The sequence below is a fragment of the Laccaria bicolor genome, genomic scaffold (assembly GCF_000143565.1).
Source record: "Laccaria bicolor S238N-H82 LACBIscaffold_44 genomic scaffold, whole genome shotgun sequence".
Classification (NCBI taxonomy): domain Eukaryota; kingdom Fungi; phylum Basidiomycota; class Agaricomycetes; order Agaricales; family Hydnangiaceae; genus Laccaria; species Laccaria bicolor.
Genome location: NW_001889915.1, coordinates 139,692 through 154,940, shown reverse-complemented (window position 1 = coordinate 154,940; position 15,249 = coordinate 139,692). Strand labels below are relative to the sequence as shown.

Below are 15,249 nucleotides of genomic sequence, written 5' to 3'. Positions count from 1 at the left end.
GCCGACACACACAACGTCGTCACGGAACAACTACAACCACCCCGGCACCACAAGAACGACGCGGCAGCGCCACGTCACCAACCCCCAGCAAACACACGACATCGAAGGAGATCGATGGCAGGCGAGGACGACGGTGACGAGGTTGTGCCGTACCCAGCCTGGTAAGCAGTCACCACCCCAGCTTTTTCCCTTCTGACACCAATGAGGTGCCACGTCGCTAGCTGCGACGTGGCAACCGGACAACGAACGACGACATCGGTCGTCGTTCGTCGTCTTTGTTTCGCCTGGCGGACCACGACGACTGCCCTAAAAATGAAGACGACGATGGATGAAGGTGTGGGTGGTGGACCACGGACGAAGATGAACGCCCACGGACGACCACCAACGACCGCGAGCGCCCACCAACAACCACGAGCGCCCACCAACGTCCACGACCACCCGCGCGAACGTCCACGAGCGCCCACCAACGAGACGAGGGCGACCCGCCCACGAACGTTTACAACCGCCCACAAACGAAGGCGACCGCCCGCCAACGAAAACGACCACCTGAACGGACACAAGCAATGACGAGCCCAGGGGAGTTCCCCCCTCCATCACTCCTTACCCCTCCCCCTCTCCCCATCACTCCCTCCCTCCTCCATCACTCCCTACCCCTCCATTCCCTCACTCCCCCTCCCATTCTCTCACTCCCCCTCCCATTCCCCCTCTCCCTCTCTCTCACTCCCTCCCACTGCACACCACTCCCCCTCTCCCTCATTGCAGCACTCCCTCTCCCTCTCTCTTATTGCCTGGCACCCCTCCCTCATTGCCTATAACCCCCTCATCCCCTCCCTCATTGCCTAGAACCTCTTCCCCCCCCCCCTCCATCATTGCCTACCAGCCCTTTCCCCTCTCCCTATTGCCCACCAAACCCCTCCCCCTCCCCTTCTCTTTATTTCTGTATTTAATGAATGGTCTTTGTAGTAATGTAAATCTATGTAGTTTCATTCAATAAATTGCACCTTTGTCTTCTGCAAGATCTAGTTAAAAGTTATATGTCAAAAAATATATCCTGTTCAGGATATAGTTCAAAAATGTACCTTGGTAATATATCCTGGTTCAAGATATAGCTTAAGAATATATCTTGGTAATATATCCTGGTTCAATATCTTGTTGAATATATATCTTTGTTCAAGATAAAGTTGAAAGATATATCCTTGTTCAAGATATAGCTTGAGAATATGTATTGGTAATATATCCTGGTTCATTATCTTGTTGGAAATATATCCTGGGTCAGGATATAATTGAAATATATGTCTTGTGAATATATCCTTGTTCAAGATAAAGTGGAAAGATATATCTTGGTTCAGCATCTAATTAAAATATTCATGATATAGTTCAGAAATTATGTATCTGGATTCATGATATGGTTAAAATAGATCTTGGTTCAGGATTTAGTGGAAAGATATGTGTGACTCCATACTATGACATTGGTGAACAGAATTTGTTAGAGGAGAATGGAATTTGTTGTCAATAAAGTTACAATGAAGAGTCAAGAGAAAGAGGGAGGAAGGCAGGGAGAGGAGAAGAGGAAAACAGGGAGAGGAAGAGAAGGAGAGAAACAACAAAGAACTTGGTGAACTCTTGTCTGTGAAAGTGGGGTGGGAGAGATGTTTGATATCACATGCAGGGGTTTGACTGGCAGGGGATGGTAATACAGATGTGGGTGAGGTATGCAGATCAGGTGCAACTGGAGAGAGAAAAAGAGAAAGAGCAAAGAACTTTGTGAACTCTGGTTTTTGAAAGTAGGTTGGGAGAGATGTTTGATATCACATGCAGAGGTTTGACTAATACAGATGTAGGTGGGGCATGCAGATAAGGTGCAATTGGAGAGTGAAACAAAGAACTTTGTGAACTCTGGTTTTTGAAAGTGGATTGGACAACATGTTTGATATCACATGCAGGAGTTTGTCTGGCAGGGGATAGTAATACAGATGTGGGTGGGGTATGCAGATAAGGTGCAAATGGAGATCTTGGAGCTGAAGTAGAGGCAGAAGTGGAGGGGATTTCTAAGTAGCTAAAAAATTCCATAGTGTGAACTGTATCTATAGTGTCAAAGTGGATAGTACTTAAGCAACTCAGGAATCTTGGACTGAATAGCTTCAAGGTGAATCATACATGTCATTGAGGCCCAAAATTGTTGAAGGAGAATGAATGAATCTGTAATGCGAACTGTATTCATAGTGTGATTGGAAGTGGATGATACTTAAGCAACTCAGGTATATCACAGATGCTATTGATGCCCCTTATTGCTACATACATACTGGGAGCACAGCTAGACATAGTGCCAAAACCCCTGGAAGTCATTGCAGAATCTTCCAGAATATATACTCCAGACAGCAGAAAAAATCACAAGTTTTTTGCTGAAACTAGGACCCCTGACACCCCTACAGACCAGAAAAATATATCCTTACCACATCTGTTTCACAAAATATATCCTAAGGCAAAGCCAGGGCAAAAATATATTCCTAAGGTGTGACAGTGACATTTCAGGGTCCACTCACCAAAAATATATCCTTACTGCATTTCACTTGCAAAATATATTTTGGTGGTGTGACACAGACATTATAATTTTTGTGTGACATTTCAGGGTCCATGTGTCAAAAATATATTTTAGATTTCAGGGCTTTCTAGGACCCATATATATCTAGAATATAGATATGGTCCATGACATTTAGTCATGTAACTTACATGGAGTTTGCATGACTAATAGTCAGTTGGCACTGGGTGACTGAAGTGGACTTTTTAAGGAAAAGATATATGTAACTCCATACTATGACATTGTGAATAGAGTTCTTTGTAAATTTACAATCAAAACTCAAAAGAAAGAGCAAGGAAGGCAGGAGAGAAGAAGAGGAGGAGTGGAAGAAAGGAGGAGAGAAACAACAAAGTACTTGGTGAAGTTTTTGTCCATAAATTTACAATCAAACTCAAGAGAAAGAGGGAGGAAGGCAGGAGGGAAGAAGAGGAGGAGTGGAAGAAAGGAGGAGAGAAACAACAAAGTACTTGGTGAAGTTTTTGTCCATAAATTTACAATCAAACTCAAGAGAAAAGGGGAGGAAGGCAGGAGAGAAGAAGAGGAGGAGAGGATGACAGGAAGAGAAGGAGAGATTGTCTGTCAAGGATGGTAATACAGAGGGGGGTGGGGAAGAAAGGAAGAGAAGAAGAGAAAGATCAAAGCACTTTGTCACCTTACTGGTAATACAGATGTGGGTGGGGTATGCAGATATGGTGCAATTGGAAAGAGAAGAAGAGAAAGATCGAAGGACTTTGTCAACTCAGAGGGTGTTTCAAGGCAGCTAAAGAATTTCATAGTGCAAACTGTATCTATAGTGTCAAAGTGGATAATATGCAAGCAACTACTCAGGTAGGTCACAGATGCTATTGATGCCCCTTATTGCTACCTACATACTGCCAAAACCCCTGGAAATCATTGCAGAATCTTCCAGAATATATATCCCAGACAGCAGAAAAATCACAAGTTTTTTTGGTGAAACTAGGACCCCTGACACCCCTACAGACCCAAAAAATATATCCTTACCACATCTGTCTCCCAAAATATATCCTAAGGCCAAGCCAGGGCAAAAATATATTTCTAAGGTGTGACAGTGACATTTCAGGGTCCACTCACCAAAAATATATCCTTACTGCTTTTCACTTGCAAAATATATTTTGGTGGTGTGACACAGACATTATAATTTTTGTGTGACATTTCAGGGTCCACGTCTCAAGAATATATTTTAGATTTCAGGGCTTTCTAGGACCCATATATATCTAGAATATAGATATGGTCCATGACATTTAGTCATGTAACTTATGTGTAGTTTGCATGACTAATAGTCAGTTGGCAGTGGGTGACTGAAGTGGGAAGAACGAGAGTTCAGTACTGGGGACAAAGAACTGGTCGACTACTTAGCGTAAAAGAAAGGAAACGAAAGGAGGGAGAAAGATAAGAGACAAAGGAAAGACCGAAAAGAGTACTTAGTGTCGTCAACAACTTTAAAAGCTTAAACGGTGGCGTGAGTTCTTCCATGCGCTTGGAGATGGTGGCATGAGTTCGTCGACACGCTTGATGCGCCTGTCTTGAGGATTGCCGCGCCTTGGTGTGCGACGACTTAGTAGAAGATGGAGGGAGTTTTGAAGAGAGGGGGAGTCACTTTTAAGGTCAAATGTCGAAGCTTACTGAGAGAGGTAAAAAGTGGGGAAAGAAAAGGTGCTCCATTCGATAGGTGGGAGGTCACCATAAGTACACATAAAGAATCACAAGGCAACTGCACGTTGTCGCGTGCTGCCTGTCCAAGAATCAATCTAAAATAAGAAAAAAGGAACTACAAGAACATGTCAACATGAAAAAGAAAAAATGCGAACAAAAATAACTATGACGCCTCTCATCGGATTCCTCTGCCAAAACCTTGAGCTGGGAATTGCTCGGGGAACCGTATGAAGCTGGTAGGTCTATTTGCATACACGCTGCCGCCTTCAGTGCGGACGTCCCAGTCATTGATGGCTTGACCCTACTGTCCAGCTCTCGATCAGGGCTTTGGTCTCATAGAAAAGTGTCATAAGTAATAAACAGTAAAGACAATAAAAATAAAAATTAAGAACTATGCGCACAGGAACGAAACTTGCAAGCCACGTCCTTCAAGTGACTCCAGGAGAAGACGATCAAACAAGTTGCCGGCGATGACGTCGTCCAAAGAACGCGTGTGTTGTAAGATGTCAGAACGCGCTATTTCAAATGTTCTACAATGCTTGCTAAAATCTAAAAAAAAGAAAAGAAACTAAAATCAAATAAAAAGAATCATAAAAATCAAAGTGCATATAAAATGAAAATAACGGGGAGTGCCATGAATAGAACATCTGGCACTTCCACACAGGATGCTGACGAGGAGCAGGTGGTTCCTTGCCTTGAGCCTTTCTTGATTTTTGCTTGAAGCATGCATCTAGACATACTATAAAGTCGACACTCCAAAAGGAACCTTAGAAACAACTCTTAAAATAGAAGAAGGATCACACACAGTTCATCCTTTTTCTTCCAATCCTTTCCCCCAAAACAGAGTGGGCAATGGGAGCGTAAGTAGTTACTTGGTTGATCTTCTTCATGGGGTAGCATTTTCACTATCTGGGCTGCTCATTTCTGCATCTATTAAATGTGGCTGTCAGCTTAGCCATGGGGGAAATAACTGGCTTGTAATTACCATCATCTATACAAATAGATTTAAGGTGAACAAATCCCCCCCCCCAAAAAGAAAAAGCATCATCATACCTGAACAATGAGTGGCTGGCAGCCTAAATTGATCCAAGTAGTTGGCCAACTGGTGGTTTTTCTTATCAATCAGTGTAGCATACCACTGCATAGCAGCCCCAAAGCACCGGTGCAAGCTATTCTAAGAAACACCAGCTATCAGAAACAATCCATAAAAAAATTGGGAACTTACTCGAGTAGATAGCTTGTACCTCCTATTACCAAGAAATGACTCCAAGGTCTCACACCAAGCTGTCGTATTTGGTGCAGCATTGACAAAAAGGCCATTGACAAACTCAAGCATATTCAGGTCAACCGCAAGAGAGGGTAAAAGTGGAGCACAAGGAAACAAACCCCGCTGAAGCAGCTGCAGGGCTGGAGACGTGCATGTACACAGAGTGAGAGTCTCAATCCCTGCCCAATAAAAATCAAAGAGCAACCAAGACAAAACAAAATATCAACATACTTTCAAAAAATATACATGCAACTTTTAAAGATCTCCCAGCATGACAACCAACACAACCCACCACTTGTCTAACTTCTGACATATTTCGCAGAGAGTCAGTCTCCCTCAGGAGTTGAATATAAGGTTGCATAAGAGCAGGAAGAATTTCCCCCTCCCATCGCTGAAATTGTCGTGCCTTTTTACCTGGTTTTACCCCTTCGGTGATATGGGTGAAAAGTATTCAACCATATAAAATCCGATTTTCGCGATTTTACCGTTTGAAATGGTCTTCTCTGTACATACACTATATACAAATTGCAATGATATAAGAGTCTTTGAACATACCCAGTTCAGTAGACTAAAAGTGCACATGCGTCGAGTCTGAACATAGGACTAAGGCCTTGGAGCTGGCAGCAGTATGCGCCATGACATTATACTTGGGGCCTATCTAGGATTCACCCACCATGAAATAGAGTATAAAGAAGCTCTAGAGTAAACCACCCAGCACAGGGACAAGATTGCATTACTACCAAGGGTTTAGAAACATGTAATGGATTTTTAATATGGAAACTCGGACTTTTATCCTGCGATAAATACTTCCAAGACTTCTAGAGGATAAATTGTATGTGGACATTGTGAAATAATGTTCTACTACTAGAAAGACTATACTGCGACAATGTAGTATATGTATGAGGACCAAGCGTGGCCTGCGGCCATGTAAAGAGTCAAGTACGGCAATTCCCGCGTACGCATCAAAGAGTGATGCGTAGCATCATCCAAGATGCTATGAAATGCGCACCTGGAAAGACATTAGGTAATCCAATCTGGAGACCCCCTGATAACTAAGAAAGTCATTTGAAGTCCTTCGGAGTACCATGCGATCTCCATATGATACAGAAACCGAGCCGAGGCATTTTAATCAAATAACTTCCGGAAATAAAGAAGCCAGCAGCTTGCTGCATATGTATCAGCCTGGCCATCGCTAAAATGACATGATACGTCAAATTGGTAACTGAGGCCAAGAGAAAGAAGCATAAGGAACCGGTCCGGGCCAAGGATAATTAAAAGCCAGACTATTGAATGTACGCATCAAATACTGATGCGTTCATAAGAGAAAGATACCAACACTACAAAATCTGTAGTGTATCAAAGAAAGACACTATAAAACTATACCACATGATTATTAAAAGCTATTTATATTCCATTTGTAATTTCGGACCGATATAAACCATAGAAAAACACATGTAAAAGCGTAGATAGGAGTTTTGGAGTATAAAAGGAGGGCACTGGCAGGTCAAAAGGCAAGCAATCATCCCCCGTTGACCAGCTAGTTGCACTCCAAGTAGAGACTTAGGAGGTGGACAGTTGTAATCAATTAAAGGAGATTTCTTCGTGGTCAGAAAAGTACAGTGTGAATGAAGTCAGCGTGCTTGGGAGTCAGCTTACTTGGAGACTTGAATAAGAGGTTTTTAAGCATAGTATCATTTAGACGAGACAGCGTACTCGTACCTTTTGTTTTGGAGTGTAGTGACATAATAAAAGCTCAAGGGAGTTATAAAAGTCCGATAAATTCATGTTTCATGTCAATAAAGAAGTCTGTGTGCGAGAACTTTGCATTTGAGCAACCAGGATCCCTGAAAGACATACTTTGTTCTATTGAACTATTCTAATACCACACCCAATAATAAAACCCGGTTTTATTACGAAAACTCTTGAGACTTAAACCTAAGAAGACAAAAGTGGTATTTCTTAATACCAAAGGCCCTCAAACTCTTGCACCGAGATTGTGATAGTGTGTGTGTGTGTGTGTGTGAGTGTTAGGTGTATAGGGTTTTCCCCAACACACTTGATCCTTGTTTGCGTGTTTCGCACTTTCACGTTCATCCCCGTGCAACGTGTATCATCGGCTTCACCAATTATATCAGTGGCCAAAGCTTTGAAGGTATCAGTTTGAACATCATGAACGGAATCTGTATGCTGGACAAAATGGCCCTGGGGAGTGTAAACATTGGCCTGGGGTTCAGATGTCACATCTCCCGTGCCATAGACTCTGTGTGTTTGGAACGTGCCTGCTGCAACTAACTTTCTGGGAAGCTCTTCACGAGACTTTACTGCTTTCCGTTTGAACATAGTGCCATGAGACGAGAGACAAAGATAGGGAGGGAAGAAAGGGAAAAACCAAGTGTTGTCTGTCTTATCTCACCCACAATGAATCACAAGATCAGTGGCATTATTCTATGTAAGTCCGAAATGCAAATGACATGAGAGCGGTACAAGATATTTCCCCGAATGCGATGACCCTAAGTCCAATGTTAGTCTGTGCCACGATGAATGAATCAGATTGCAATCGCCCTACCTCCGATGTTAGTCCATGCCGCATTGAATGATGGGAGGCCCCCTGCCCGCTAGGCGCTAGATGACGATGATGACAAGACTTCGGGATGATCAGAACCTTGGGAAATCTCATGCAGGGTGCAAGGTGCACGACCGAAGTTGTCAAAAAATGTCTGGCAGTACACCACCACCACTGCTTGCTCCGATTCCCGAAACTTGGCCTCTGAGATACTTTCAGACATGTACCGTGCTTTCAACTGTTTCGAAGTGTCCCCTGGCCAACCCGTTACCACTCATTGCAAAGCTTCCACATAATTCATGCGATCCTGCTAGTTATTCACCGCTAAGCCCAGGTGAGAGGGTGGACCTGTCGAGATGATAAGGCTGTTGCTCTCTTCAGGAAAAATCCGTCGAATGAGGTTCTCACGCAAGCCTGCTTCAGAAACTGAAGCCCATGCAGCAGGCAAGAGATGGCAGTCGAGCTGGTGAATCTCATGACGGAAATTCAGTTCAAATGTGTTCCAGATCACCTGTGATATTATGTCTGGGGTGAGGCCGGTGTCGTTTTCCCCTTCCATGACTGCCACGTTCCCCCAATAAACCACATCAGGACGACCGCCAAGAGACACTGCGTTGGAAAATATAGAGGCTTGAACCTCCTTGGCCTTGGAAGAACGGCGGTTGGTCCCTTTGGGGACAGGCCGATCTTTTGCCTTGTTCTTTTGCACCCCACCTAGTGTTCGCAGGTCCAGTCTACAGGACTGAAAATATACATAGGACTGAACTGGACTGAACCACGGTCCGGTCTTTTTCCAGTTGCAGTTGCCCACATTTGTGGTCAGTCCAGTTGCCAGTTGCCATGTTTTTGTAAATATATAAAAACCGAAAAAGACAGGTTTAGACCGGTTGCAACTGGTCTTTCGTCCCATCACGTGCTGGACCTTACTCGTGCACATTTTACTTAATTTTCGGTCCCTGAATCATCAAAAACGGTCAAGAATTGATTGACATATGGCCAACAACATTTTTATATGCAATCTGTATGTATGTTCTCTCTGTTTTCACCATATCTCAGTCAAATCTTGACGGAATTGCTTAGATTTTTGATCAGTCTATGGAGAATTAAAATATCTATCTATGTATGCAATGTACATGAGGTAATATTTAGTTACTGTGGCGTAATAATTTTTACAACAAAAGACCAGTTGCAACTGGTCTGGACCGGTCTTTTTCACATTGTGGACCGATTAGGACTGGTCCAAAGCGGTCTGGTTGCGGTCCCTCAATATTTGGATCAGTCTAGACCAGTTGTGGTTGCCAGTTGCATCGTTTTGAGGTAAAAAACTGGACTTAACTGGACCTGCGAACACTAACCCCACCATGGGCCACTTTGCTCATCGAGGGTAACGGAGGGAGCAAGCACATTTCCTTGGCGAAATCATAGAGACAATTTCGCCAATGCTGTGGCGCAGGCAATTGTGGGGCGGTATCGACATTGATGATTGTTTGAAGCCACTGAGCTTGCATCATCAACCAAGCCAGTATCAAGCTTCTGTGGTTGGCGCCAGTGATGAAGAGAAATGGGTCCGGGAATTGATAACCGCGGAGCTTGTTCCCAACAGGATTAGAGATGATGTGCCAAGAATTAGTATCCACCCCTGCTAACACCTTCTTCCAGGCAGGGGATTGAGGTGGTACATAATCAAGTTCCAGCTCTTTGAATTTGGCGAGATTTAAGCCGGCTATTACCATTGAGATCAATAAGTAACCGCAGAGATGGGAGACAAGGGAACTTGCCTTGTGCTGGTTTATTTGTCATTTGGAGGGCAGATACTGCACGGGACGAAGATGGGGCTATCATTTACAAAACTATGAGTTGACTTTAGAGCACTTAGGATTGAAAAAACTAACTGGATGGAAAAGACTCCACCGTGGCAGGACCACTTGGGGCCTCCGTCACGACGACTTGAGCGTTGGTTGGACCCAAATGCCCCTTGCGCCAGCTCTGGCAGGCTACGACGTAATCTCCACTTCGAGGGCATGCAGTGAGCACGGTGGGGAATGGCATTCCAGGGTAGTCTTTGTCCGTGAATTCACGTGGATCACACTCGCTTGACCGACGACCGTGTGCTGTTGGCATTTTTTCCCAACCAGGAGCGATGATGTAATGGATAGTCATGTCGTGTGGGATACTCGACGGTGGTCGGATATACCAACCCAGTACACCAGCTCGGTAGAGCATGGCAATACAGTCTGGGCTGTCTGTAATCACACCCATGATTGATTTGTCAATTTCGTAGATTTTGCTGGAGCTGTCCTTGAGCCAGAAAGCCCACTTGGTGTGCCAGTCATACATCGCGAGAGTCTCCAGATAGAGACACTGGAAGCCACTGATGCTGTGAAGCGTTCACTCTGAACTTCTCGCATAGCTGAAGCCAAGAGGGAAGGAGGAGGCAAGAATGGGTGGATCTGGGATCAACACCCATGAGTGAGCAATGAGCAGTTACAAGATACTCAGCTGGCCCAACATGATTATGCATACTGTAGGAAGTACAGATATACAAAGCACTGCATGTAGTGCAAGAGGATGGCAAGACTGCTGACAAGATGGTGGTTCAAGACAAAAGATCAATCTATTATGTAAGATATCCAAATCTAGCTATATACCACTGTTTGACTATGGCCTCTGGGCATTCCCTTCCAATCCTATATCACAGATGCGGTAGATCAAGTCGTGTTTGGTGAAAGTGCAGAATTTGAGCTGGAGGGCCGCGTCTACAGTCTTGTTCACCAGGTAGAAGAGACAGCCAAAATCCTTCAACTGCTTGATGTCTCGGCATGCAAGGTGAAGCTTTTTGGCCTCCCCTTCCAGAAAATCTGCAATATCTCCACGCAAAGTTCCCAGATTACGGTAAGCGGAACCTTTCGCTGCTTCAAAATGGTGATCTTGCAACTGCCACCAACAGAATCCAAGCTCATGGTCCTTGATTTTAGCCTCAAGTGGACGCGATCTGACAAAAGGGAGATGCCAATGGTTGTCGATGAACCATTGAGGGCATACAGTGAAGTCTGCCCAGGCAAAACGACTGTCCTCTCGGGCACGGACAGCTCAGGTTCGCAAAGAGATGAATGGCATCCAAACAGCGTTGGGTGATGTAACTATCATTCGGTTGGGGATCGTCTGTCCTGGCTTCAAGTCAGGTTGGGGAACGTGATGTGAGAGACTGATGATGTTGCAATAGCAATATGTAAAGTCATGTCAATCATTCAGCCATATCCTCACATGAGGTATCAATATCAAAGGCTTTTCCTAATGTGAAAGACAACTTGTGGATGATGCCAAAAACTAATGCTGCAGCACTGGCATATGATGGCAATCCTTCAACCTCATCCCCATAACATAGATGGAGACACCATAAACTACATGTCAACTACAAACTTTTATAAATGAAAAAGTAGACACTACAAACTCTTCTAATAAAAAAGCACACACTACAAGATTTTGTAGTCTCAAAAAACAGACACTGCCAACATTTCTAATGAATAAGCACACACTACAAACCATTGTAATGACAAACAAAGCAGACACTACAAACTTTTCTAATGAAAAAGCGCACACTACAAACTTTTGTAGTCTCAAAAAGTGATCACTACAAACTTTTTTAATGAAAAAGCGCACACTACAAACCTTTGTAATGACAAAAAGCGGACACTACAAACTTTTCTAATGAAAAAGCACACACTACACAACTTTTCTAATGACAAAAAGCGGACACTACAAACTTTGTAGTCAAGATAACCTTTTGACCTTAACTCTAACTTTGTAGTGTAAATCCAAGCTTTTGTAGTCTAAGTCCGACTTTTGTAGTCTAAGTCTGACTTTTTTGTAGTCTATCAGTAAATTTGGTAGTCTTTTGTAGTGTATTAGTAAACTTTGTAGTCTTTTGTAGTCTATCAGCAAACTTTAGAGTCTAGGTCTGACTTTTGTAGTCTTTTATAGGGTATCAGTAAACTGTGTAGTCTAAGTCCGACTTTTTTGTAGTCCATTAGTAAATCTATATCTGACTCTTATAGTAGGGCATGCACCTTCCTTTTTTGGTCATTTCTCCCACAATACAATAATTGTAGCCCTTTCTTTTAGCTTTCTAAATATACTGAAATTATGTTATTTGCTTTTGTTTTCATGGAGAAAAACACAAAAAACAAAAAAAAACGCGACACTTTTGACATTCATTTACCTTGTATCTCCACAATGGGAGCACTTCAGAACATAATTCAAACAGATTTGAGAAGCTACAGTGCAGGGCTACAACTTTGGTTTTTGACCCCTTTTGGAGTTTGGTCATGTGACCACTCTCCTGATTACTAAAAATTGCCAATAATATTGCCCAAGTAGCTAATGAAAATCGCAATGATGTTGCCCAAGTAGCCAATGAAATTTCCAATGATATTGCCAAAGGAGCCAATGAAAATCGCAATGATATTGCCCAAGTAGCTAATGAAAAATCGCAATGATGTCGCCCAAGTAGCTAATGAAAATCACAATGATATTGCCCAAGTAACTAATAAAATTTCCAATGATATTGCCAAAGGAGCTAATGAAAATCACAATGATATTGCCCAAGTAGCTAATGAAAATCGCAATGATGTCGCCCAAGTAGCCAATGAAATTTCCAATGATATTGCCAAAGGAGCCAATGAAAATCGCCATGATATTGCCCAAGTAGCTAAGGAAAAATTGCAATGATGTCGCCCAAGTAGCTAATGAAATTGCCAATGATATTGCCCAAGTAGCTAATGAAAATCACAATGATATTGCCCAAGTAACTAATAAAATTTCCAATGATATTGCCAAAGGAGCTAATGAAAATTGCAATGATATTGCCCAAGTAACTAATAAAATTTCCAATGATATTGCCAAAGGAGCTAATGAAAATTGCAATGATATTGCCCAAGTAGCTAATGAAAATTGCAATGATGTCACCCAAGTAGCTAATGAAATTGCCAATGATATTGCACAACCAGCTAATGAAATTTCCAATGATACTGGCCAGATAATTTATGAAAATCGCAATGATATTGCCCAAGTAGCTTATGAAATTTCCAATGATATTGCCAAAGTAACCATTGAAAATTGCAAAATGATATCACCCATGTAGCTAATGAAATATCCAATGATACTGGCCAGACAACTAATGAAAATCACAATGATATGGCTTTGGAAAGATATGAAATTGGTAATGATAACCACAGGCTATCTTATGAGGGAGGTCCAAAACCTTGCCTACACTTAATGAAAAAGCACAGCCTTTATGATAATGAAAAAACATGGTAACAGTAATGATTCCCTATCATAAAGAGTGTGGATGGATACACAGGGACCTATAGGCAGTTACCTGTTTTATATGATAACTAGTGGTAGCCACTAGTGGCCACCACGCATCCAATTGATATCTCTCAACCATTTTGACGACGTCAAGATTGCTGCCCTGAATGCTGCACTCAAAGGCGACACTCGTTATCGATTTGCGTTTACACAAGGTGGTTATCACAGCTACTATGGGCATCGCCCCAAGAGAGGAGGCTGGAGTGCAGCAGATGATCGGACGACCATGTTAGACAAGCAAACAGGATTTTGGGTCCCAATCCCAGCAGATCACATGGCCCCTCACACACCAGAAGATCTCATTAAGGCAGAGAACGACGTATGCATTCTGGATCGTCGTTGCATCGCCTACGTCCACCCAGAGGTTCGCAAAGCCTTCCAGGCACTCAATGCCTCTCGTGAGCCCAACAATGCGGAGATCCACCCCTTCCACCATTATGACATTTCAGAGGGGGAAGAGGCGGCCTACAAGTTCCAGAAGCCCTGGGAGGAGGGCCACATTCGCTACCAAGGCTCCTTACCTCAAGAAGGTGCCCAGAACGCTGCAGATAGGCATACAGAAGTATGGGATAACGAAACACAGACGTACCACATGCTCCCTGCAGGTTACATGGCCCCACACAACCCCCAGGACTATGTTGACACCATCAACTATGAAATCGCTAGAGCTGAGAAGCATCGTCGAGCTGCGATCAGTTGTGCAGGCCACGAACTTCGTCCAAATACACTAGTGGCTAGCACTTTTATCATAAAAACAAGGTAACTGCCTATGGCTCCCTGTGTATCCATCCACACTCTTTATGATAGGGAATCATTCCTGTTACCATGTCTTTTCATTATCATAAAGCCTGCGCTTTTTTCATTAAATGGAGGCAAGGCCTTATTACCAATTTCATATCTTTACAAAGGCATATCATTGTGATTTTCATTACTTATCTGGCCAGTATCATTGGAAATTTCATTAATTATCTGGTGAATATCATTGCGATTTTCAATGGTTACTTTGGCAATATCATTGGAAATTTCATTAGCTACTTGGGTGACATCATTGGAAATTTCATTAGCTACTTGGGCGACATCATTGTGATTTTCATTAGTTACTTGGGCAATATCATTGGAAATTTCATTAGCTACTTGGGTGACATCATTGTGATTTTCATTAGTTACTTGGGCAATATCATTGGAAATTTCATTAGCTACTTGGGCGACATCATTGCGATTTTCATTAGTTACTTGGGCAATATCATTGGCAATTTCATTAGTGAGCTTGGGGTGTTGCTCACTGGTGGTGACGACATTGGGGGTGGTTTTCAGGGTCCAGGGCGCATTTCCAAATATGGTAATACAGCTGAAAATGGCCAGAAAATATCCAAAAAATCAGAAAAAAATGGGGGATGGTGCTCATTGTTGATCATATTGGGTAATGTTGTCAGGGTCCAGGGTCCAGTTCCAAATATGGTAATATATCCAAAAATAGCCAGAAAATGGCAGAAAAATTGAAAATATATATAAATGGTGTACAGAACATCAGGCACTGCCTTCAGGGTCCAGCCCAAAAGGGAAATATCACCTGGTTTTACCAAAAAGCAAAGAAAACCAAGAGGAGAATGATTTTACCTATCAGGGTCCATGTAATGGGATGTTGGGATGATGGTCACATGACCAATTACCAAAAATGGTCAAAAAACGAAAGTTGTAGCCCTACACTGTAGCTTCCCGAATCTGTTTGAATTATATTCTGAAGTGCTCCCGTTGTGGAGATATGAGGTAAAGGACTTTCAAAAGTGTCGCGTTTTTTTT

At 42.9% G+C, this 15,249-nt stretch overlaps 5 protein-coding genes across 5 annotated transcripts; 2 read left to right on the top strand and 3 right to left on the bottom strand.

Annotated features, from left to right (window-relative positions):
- Positions 1 to 114: 114 nt before the first annotated feature.
- Positions 115 to 815, top strand: LACBIDRAFT_332759 (uncharacterized protein; the record flags this gene model as incomplete). Its single annotated transcript, XM_001887355.1, has 2 exons — positions 115 to 161; positions 335 to 815. The coding sequence occupies 2 exons, from the start codon at positions 115 to 117 to the stop codon at positions 813 to 815; spliced, it is 528 nt and encodes a 175-aa protein (XP_001887390.1).
- A 4,428-nt stretch (positions 816 to 5,243) lies between these two features.
- LACBIDRAFT_310168 (uncharacterized protein) lies at positions 5,244 to 5,832 on the bottom strand (the record flags this gene model as incomplete). Its single annotated transcript, XM_001887294.1, has 3 exons — positions 5,244 to 5,426; positions 5,478 to 5,698; positions 5,751 to 5,832. The coding sequence occupies 3 exons, from the start codon at positions 5,830 to 5,832 to the stop codon at positions 5,244 to 5,246; spliced, it is 486 nt and encodes a 161-aa protein (XP_001887329.1).
- Positions 5,833 to 7,478: 1,646 nt separating this feature from the next.
- LACBIDRAFT_332757 (uncharacterized protein) lies at positions 7,479 to 9,019 on the bottom strand (the record flags this gene model as incomplete). Its single annotated transcript, XM_001887293.1, has 3 exons — positions 7,479 to 7,927; positions 8,182 to 8,337; positions 8,491 to 9,019. 3 exons carry the CDS (start codon positions 9,017 to 9,019, stop codon positions 7,479 to 7,481), a joined length of 1,134 nt encoding a protein of 377 aa, XP_001887328.1.
- A 232-nt stretch (positions 9,020 to 9,251) lies between these two features.
- Positions 9,252 to 10,419, bottom strand: LACBIDRAFT_332756 (uncharacterized protein; the record flags this gene model as incomplete). Its single annotated transcript, XM_001887292.1, has 3 exons — positions 9,252 to 9,362; positions 9,438 to 9,805; positions 9,975 to 10,419. The coding sequence occupies 3 exons, from the start codon at positions 10,417 to 10,419 to the stop codon at positions 9,252 to 9,254; spliced, it is 924 nt and encodes a 307-aa protein (XP_001887327.1).
- A 2,972-nt stretch (positions 10,420 to 13,391) lies between these two features.
- LACBIDRAFT_332755 (uncharacterized protein) lies at positions 13,392 to 14,212 on the top strand (the record flags this gene model as incomplete). Its single annotated transcript, XM_001887354.1, has 2 exons — positions 13,392 to 13,394; positions 13,493 to 14,212. The coding sequence occupies 2 exons, from the start codon at positions 13,392 to 13,394 to the stop codon at positions 14,210 to 14,212; spliced, it is 723 nt and encodes a 240-aa protein (XP_001887389.1).
- Positions 14,213 to 15,249: the final 1,037 nt, after the last annotated feature.